The sequence below is a fragment of the Nicotiana sylvestris genome, chromosome 2 (genome assembly GCF_000393655.2).
Source record: "Nicotiana sylvestris chromosome 2, ASM39365v2, whole genome shotgun sequence".
In the NCBI taxonomy this organism is placed as follows: domain Eukaryota; kingdom Viridiplantae; phylum Streptophyta; class Magnoliopsida; order Solanales; family Solanaceae; genus Nicotiana; species Nicotiana sylvestris.
This window is the reverse complement of record NC_091058.1, coordinates 143,997,294-144,005,349: the sequence shown is the minus strand read 5'-3', so window position 1 is coordinate 144,005,349 and position 8,056 is coordinate 143,997,294. Positions and strand designations below refer to the sequence as shown.

The window sequence follows — 8,056 nt, the reverse complement described above, 5'->3', positions numbered from 1 at the left end:
GCCTTTGATTTTTAGTGTGGCGAGCAATTAACCCGAACAGTGACTATTTGACACTTTGGACTTGATTCCATCAGAAGTAAGTTATATATTAGAGTTAACAGTCCATCACCATTCAAAACCACTCAAATTGATTAAACAACAATCCTAATTATGCAGGTACCCATTGTCCACAAGTTACAAAACAGTACATAACATGTTAATGACCCAACTAGTCCCTACATGCCCGTTAAGGCACAAACTTATCATACAAATCTTAAAGCTAATTGTATCATAGTAAACTAAAAACAGTAAAACTTTAATGAATGTCAAACATCAACTGCCTTTTCATTCCACTGGAGAAATTACACCAAAACAAGTTCAAATGTGTACCTGGAGAAATGCAACACAGGAAGAGGAGAAAGAACAGTCAGCAGCAATAACGCAACAGCAATTACAGCAGCAGTACAACAACAGTACCAGTTCTGAATCAGAAACACACTCAAACCCAAACAACGAACAGATTTGTAAGACCACACCGCAACAATCAACACCCAAAGAGAACAAACTGAGCTCGGATAAATTCAGAAACAGAATCAATAGACCTTTCTTTTAAACTCACTCTCAGAACTGATTCAAGACTCAAAAATATTCTTCTCAGATTCACTTTTCCTCTCTCCAGGTCTCTCTTCAGATTTTTTAGGATAATCCCCTGTCTAAAAATGACTCTATATATAACCCCCAAAGCAGGCCTGCCCCCTCAACTCTCAAAAGCACTTTAGGCAAAATTTTTAAACTAATTTTGCCCATCATCTCTCAAACCACACTATATTATGTTTTCCCTCTTTTTAATTCATTTGTTCCCCACTACCCTTGTCTTTTCTTTATTTAAATTCAAATAGGTATGGGCACATATTTCTTAATCTATTTCCTTTAAACCTTCCCCCCACCATTATGTTTTGTTCCCCATTATCACTAAACAATTGTATTAGTTTAATGGTACTTTAGTACCCTACTATCAGCCCACTCATCTTAAGCTATTTTCATACCTTTTAAATCCAAAAATACCCTCTTAAAGCCCCTGAAATTACTGTCCTACCCAATCCCTTTAACTGGTAACAACCCAAACAGCTATAACCAATTCAAACTATCAAATTCCTAACAACTGACTCCTAACTCAACTGGACAGATTACAAAACTTCATATTTCGAAAACCAATAGACTCCCTGATAACCAACTAGACAAGTAATCAACAACATGAATTGCAAACAAAGGGAATCACACACTATAGAATAAGTTTTAATTCACAACAATTGGCTAAACCCAACTTCTATCAACATGTGACTGCAATTAGAGATGAGGCAAAGCAAGTGTCATGAAATGAAACCTGATTAATAACACGAGTCTAGGCTCAGACAATCATGAACCATTTCCTAAGCATTAGGTCTATTGTACAGGCTAACATTACTGATTAAGGGATCACAATGACAACATAATCGGTAGCCTGAACTTGAACAAACTAAACAGACACAAATTAAACTAGTTCTTGACAAATTCAACTCGCAAACTGACCCAAGTTCGGACCTTAGACTACTGACCAGGATTTAAACGGGAAATTAATGCCAATTTATAGAAGGGGGAGGGACAAAGTAAACAAATGGAACTGCAAGAGTGAACAATCAAAACTAGGTGTAAAAGACTTACCCGAATCACAATTTGATAAAAAAACTCGAGGCTCTTCCCATTTTCAAGCCGAGACGGACTTTAACCATGTGTTTTTGAAGGAAAATAGCATGGCTAAAGTCAGTCTCTGGCTCAAAATTCATGGAACCTGACCTGCCTAACTTCGATCTAGAATTCGAGCTACCCCACGATGATTTGAAAAGAGTCGATCAGGGATTCATGGTGAGGGGGTCCAGGAGATCATAGGGTGTGAATTTGGTGGCATTTGAACGGATTAGGGTTTGGGTCGATTCTTTTGATTTAAGATTCGAGGAGCTCGGGGGTGATTCGAAGAAAAAGGGGTGTGGATTCGTGGAGAGGGTGGTTTGGCGGTTCAGGGGTGTTGTTTTGGCGATCATCGGAGTCGGAGCCGCCGGGTTTACGGCGAAGGAGTGGAGGGGCGGCTAGGGTTTCGGAGGGGATTTGGTCTCTGAACTTGGAGATGATACAGAGGGGGGGTTTTGGTATTGGAGATGGGTTTAGGGGCATTGAGGGGGGGGGTTTGATATATTAAAAAAGGGTCAATCAATGTGAACCGTTGGATTAAGGGTGATGGAGGGTTCAAATCAACTTGGGGAAGGGAAACAGGGTCGTTTGGTTTAGTGCTGGGGTTGGATCGGTTATTAGGATGGACGGGTCGGGTTTTGAGGGAAGCCTGGGACCGTTAGATCAAGTTAATTTCAATGGTCCAGATTAAAACGCCTGAAACGACGTCGTTTTGGCTGAGGCTGGAGACGGACTGGATTGGGGCGGGTATTGGGCTGATTTGGGGTGACATTAGGCCTGAAACTTCCTTTTAAAAACCAGCTCAATCCGATTTTAACTTTTCTTCTCTTGTTCCTTCTTTTTCTTTTATTTTCTTTTTTTGATTTTTAATTACCAACTAAAAATCCTAATTAAATTATAAAATTGACAATTAACTAAAACATTAACTCTTAATAATCTATCACACGAATTTAAACATCAAATAAGGATAAAATCACACAATTCGGACATTAAATGCAAAAAAATGCAAAGTTCATATTTTTTGTGATTTAAATTGTAAAATTAAATCCTAAATGCACATGCAACCCATATTTTTTGTATTTCTTAATTAAAGTAGAAATAAACATGCACAGACAAAAATACAAATAAATCACAAACAACACAAAACCATTTTATTTTGCATTTTTGGGAGTAGTTCTCATAGGGCAAAAATCACGTGCTCACAACGCCTAACTCCTAAGAGAAGCAACACTTCATATGCTATAATTGTCCCCAAAGTAAATGACAGGATTGAAATTGTGACATTTTCTCTTGCACTTTCTCGCGTAATTCCGGCTTTACTAAGTATGATGTGTTCTCTTTCGGATGAAATATTGGCATTCGTTGCATTATCTATGACACAAAGTGTATTGGGGAAAATTAAGTTCATGTATAGAATTAATTATGAGGTGACATATCATGACACGTGGACTTGTAAAAGAATAACAGTTGGCAAAGAATAGTTGAAGAGGCACGAGCTTCAGAAGGCACGGGCAGAGATCCAAGGAAATCAGAAAGGATAGGTGCTCGAACCTCTTGATATTCAGGAGTCGCATCAGAAGAATGAACCTAAATACTAAAAGGAGTATAAATATATATTATTGGTAATTAATAGGCATTAATTACGGAAAACGTTATGGAATCTGTATTGAATTAGTTATGATTACCAATTATAACGTTATATTAAATGTCATTAATTGTCCATAATGACTCCATTATGAAAGGAGAAAAACGTATTACTTAGAAATAGCTATAAAAGGTGAGGACTGAACATTTGTAAGGATACGAAATACTATTGGAATATACTAGTTTACTTTGCTTTCTATTCAGACATTATTTACATCAATTATTTCTATTTCTATTTGATTATCAGTAACCCGAGTTCTTCTAAAAACAAGCTTTGACCGAAATCCCTATTTTTGGTTAAACAAATTGGTTCCATTACCGGGAATCTGATAATCGTCTACTTTCCAAATCGATTCTTTTATCAAAAACGATCATGTCGAATGTCAACGACAATAATCAACACAATTTACCGCCTCAAAATCCACAGCATCAAGTGAACAATGCAGATGACAGAACCCCACCTACTTCGCCACAACATTCTCAGCGACAGTCACGAGAGGGGTCTCCAGACGGATCTGAAGCAAATCAAAATGACAGAGTTGCGAATGAACAAGCACTCGATGACGCTCTTAAGAAATTAATTGCTCAACAGGTCAATAACGCTGTCCAGGCTTTTACCAGTCAGTGGTCGGTTGCACCGCCAACACCAACTCCGAATAATAACACTTTGGAAAACCCACGTTCTGGACTTGTTAATTCAGGCAGTGGTGGAACTCCCAGCGGGTCTCGTGATGGAGAACCAGGTAACATAGTCAATTGTGATTTACAAAATTTAGTATTAACTTTGCAGAAACAGCTCAAGGAGCAGAGCGATCGCATAGAACAAATACCTGGAATACTGCCTGTAATAAAGGGAATAGATATGGTTAAATATTCACAACAACCTTGGAAGCCCAGTGCTGCTCCTCTGCCAATTCCGAAGAAATTCAAGATGCCTGATATTCCAAAATACGTTGGCACAACTGATCCACGAGACCACGTGACTGCATTAACAACTGGTGTAAAGGACAATGACTTGACCAAATAAGAAATTGAATCAGTATTGGTCAAAACATTCGGTGAAACACTCCCCAAGGGAGCATTAACATGGTATTCTCTTTTATCCAAAATTCTATAAATTCTTTTGCTGAGCTTGCAGATTCATTTATCAAAGTGCATTCGGGAGCTAAAAAAGTCGAAAAACGAATGGAGGATATTTTTAAAATAAAGCAAGGAGATTCGAAGCTGATTAGAGAATTCGTAGACAGATTCCAGCGCGAAAGGATGATGTTATCGTGCGTACCTGATAACTGGGAAGCTATGGCTTTTGCCAGTAATTTAAATGAGAAAAGTTCAGAAGCCACGAGACAACTCATGGAAAGTCTACGTGAATTCCATGCAACAACTTGGAATGATGTTTACAATAGATACAAAGCAGGACAATACAAGGTACGATCACAGATCGAGAGATAGAGATTCAGGATCATCATCAAGGTTTGAGAAAGAGCGAAACACAAGAGAGACGCGAGATGATGATAGAAGCTCAAAGGCAAAATTCGGTAGTTACAATTTCAATGTTAGCACATCAGAATTAGTAGCAGTATTAAGAAGCGTGGGTGATAAGGTGCGATGGACAAAGGAAATGAGATCAAATCCGAATAGGCGAAATCCTGATTTCTGGTGCGAGTTTCATAATGATCATAGTCACAAAACGGCAGATTGTAGATTGCTGCAAGGTGAAGTTGACCATTTATTAAAGCAAGGATATCTTACTGAATTGTTTAGTGAAAAGGGTAAACAAGCATACATGAAGAACAGTCAGGAGCCCCCTAAACCTCCTTTTCCAAAAAGGACTATTAACATTATAAGAGGGGGAGAAGAAATTAACGGCGTAACATATACAACAACCAAGAAAGTTTCAAAGGTTACAGTCACACACGAGAAGCGGGATCGACATATTTTGGAAGAAGAAAGTATTACATTTGATGCTGCAGATGTAGATGGCGTACTAACTCCACAGAATGATGCATTGGTAATATCTCTACTTGTACATGACACTAATGTGAAACGAGTTTTGATTGATCTAGGTAGCTCCGTGAACATCATTTTGCTAAGAATATTAAACGAAATGCAAGCTGAAGATAAGTTGGTACCCGAGGCGCATACTTTATCCGGCTTTGACAATTCAAGCGTCGTAACAAAAAGGGAGGTAATACTCGCAACATTCGCAGAGGGAATTGTTAAAGATACGAAATTTCAGATGGTAGAGATGGACATGGCTTATAATATGATTCTCGGTAGACCATGGATTCACGAAATGAATGTTGTGCCATCTACTCTACATCAAGTTATTAAATTCCATTCACAATGGGGAATACGTCAAATCCGTGGTGATCAACATACATCTAGGAGCATCAACTCCATAGCAGATTCAAGCGCAAAAAACGAAGAAAAATAGCAATTACAGAATTTAGTTGAGGATGCTGCAACACAAGCCTCAACTGAACACGGGCGGACAGATGTAGACTCGAGGCCCGATTCCATCCAAGAACCAGAAGAAAATGAAAACATTAAAATGACGATTGAAGAGTTAGAGGCTGTAGAACCATTCATACAATGGCCTGAAAGGAAAGTCTACATTGGGGACAACTTAAGCCACGGAATGAAAGGTAAGTTGACTGGATTTTTGAAAACTAACGTGGATTGTTTTACCTAGTCCCATTCTGATATGACAGGAATACCTCCAGAAGTAATGACTCACAAGTTGAATAAAGATCCATCATACCCACCTGTCAAACAAAAGAAAAGAAAGAAGGGATCTTTCAAAAATCAGGTGATTCAAGATGAGGTGCAAAAACTTTTAAAAATTGGGTCTATCCACGAGGTAAAGTATCCAAATTGGTTAGCTAATACTGTAGTAGTACCAAAAAAGAATGGTAAATGGCAAGTCTGTGTAGATTACACTGACCTAAACAAAGCTTGTCCTAAAGATTCTTTTCCATTACTGCATATAGATCAACTAATTGATGCTACTGTAAGACATGAATTGTTAAGCTTTTTAGATGCATATTCAGGGTATAATCAAATCAAAATGGATCCCCTAGATGAGGAAAAAACTTCATTTATAATAGACAGGGGGACTTACTATTACAAAGTAATGCATTTGTCCTCAAAAATGTTGGGGCCTTATATCAAAGGTTGGTGACCAAAATGTTCCAAGAACATTTAGGGAAAACCATGAAAGTCTACATAGATGATATGCTGGTCAAATCTCAACAAGCAGGGGATCATATTCAGCACCCGTCTGATACATTTCAGATTCTCCGTAAATTTAACATGATGCTAAATCCCGTGAAATGTGCATTTTGGCGTTTCGTCAGGTAAGTTTTTGGGATTTCTTGTTTCTGACCGTGGCATTGAAGTAAATCTCACACAGATTAAAGCTATTGAGGAAATTGCTGATATACTTATGAGTAAAAAAGAGGTATAGAGATTGACGGAAAGAATTGCAGCCTTGGGAAGATTTATTTGTAGATCATCAGAAAAATGCTTTAAGTTCTTTTCAGCTCTAAAAAAGTAAGATCAATTCGAATGGTCTGAGGAATGTCAGTAAGCACTCAAAAATTTGAAAGTATACTTGTCAAATCCACCGTTGCTCGCAAAACCAAAAGATGGGGAAAAGTTACTTATCTACCTTGATGTTTCAGAAGTAGCGGTGAGTGCTATTTTGGTTCGTGAAGATCAAGGTAAACAGTCTCCAATCTACTATGTTAGCAAGTCATTATTAGATGCCGAGACTCGGTATCCTTATCTAGAAAAACTAGCACTTGCTTTAATTATGACATCTAGGAAATTAAGACCTTATTTTCAGTGCCACCCCATCTCTCTAGTAACTGCTTATCCCCTGCGTAATATATTACACAAACATGAGTTATCAGGTAGGCTAGCCAAGTAGGCCATAGAATTGAGTGAATATGACATTACATATCAACATAGAACTACAATAAAGTCACATGTGTTAGCATATTTTGTGGCCGATTTTAGTCAAGGGATGCAACTAGAAGCAGAAAAAGAACTACAAGTATTCAACGGGTCTAATCCAGGATTTTGGACTTTATTCACTGATGTTTCATCGAATGAAAAAAGGGCAGGTCTAGGAATTGTTTTGGTACAACCTACAGGTGAAACCATACGACAAGCCATAAAATGTCACCCTATTACTAACAATGAGGCAGAGTATGAAGCTGTGATTGCAGGTTTAGAACTGGCATGAGAGCTTGGCGTAGAACAAGTCGTAATCAAAAACGATTCACAGCTCATAGTTAATCAAATGTTGGGAACTTACACAGCTAGAGAGGCAAGAATGTAGCAATACTTGGAAAAGACACGTGATCTAGTTAGGCAATTCCAAATATGGAAAGTTGTGCAGATACCAAGAGAAGAAAATGTTGAGGCAGGTGCCTTAGCTAATCTTGCATCTGCAGCGGAAGTGACAAATGATGAAAATGCTTATGTAATTCATCTATTCCATTCAGTACTTGATCGGGACAAAAATAAGGTAAATTTCAATAATTTAACTTGGGATTGGAGGAACGAGATTGTCACTTTTTTGCAATATGGAATTGTCCCTAAAGATAAGAAAAGGCTCATGCACTTCGCAAAAAAGTTGCTCGGTATTGTTTAAAGCAAGACAATCTTTATCGTAAAATGTTCGGTGGTCCCCTAGAAA

General features: G+C 38.0%; 1 protein-coding gene across 1 annotated transcript; it reads left to right on the top strand.

Moving 5' to 3' along the window:
- The first annotated feature begins 4,669 nt into the window (after positions 1 to 4,669).
- On the top strand, positions 4,670 to 5,785 carry LOC138885713 (uncharacterized). The gene has a single exon (XM_070166690.1). It carries the CDS (start codon positions 4,670 to 4,672, stop codon positions 5,783 to 5,785), a length of 1,116 nt encoding a protein of 371 aa, XP_070022791.1.
- The last annotated feature ends 2,271 nt before the right edge of the window (positions 5,786 to 8,056 follow it).

Bases quoted from the DNA above. Each gene is read 5' to 3' on its own strand.
- LOC138885713 (XM_070166690.1), top strand. From the start codon at position 4,670: ATGAGAAAAGTTCAGAAGCCACGAGACAACTCATGGAAAGTCTACGTG.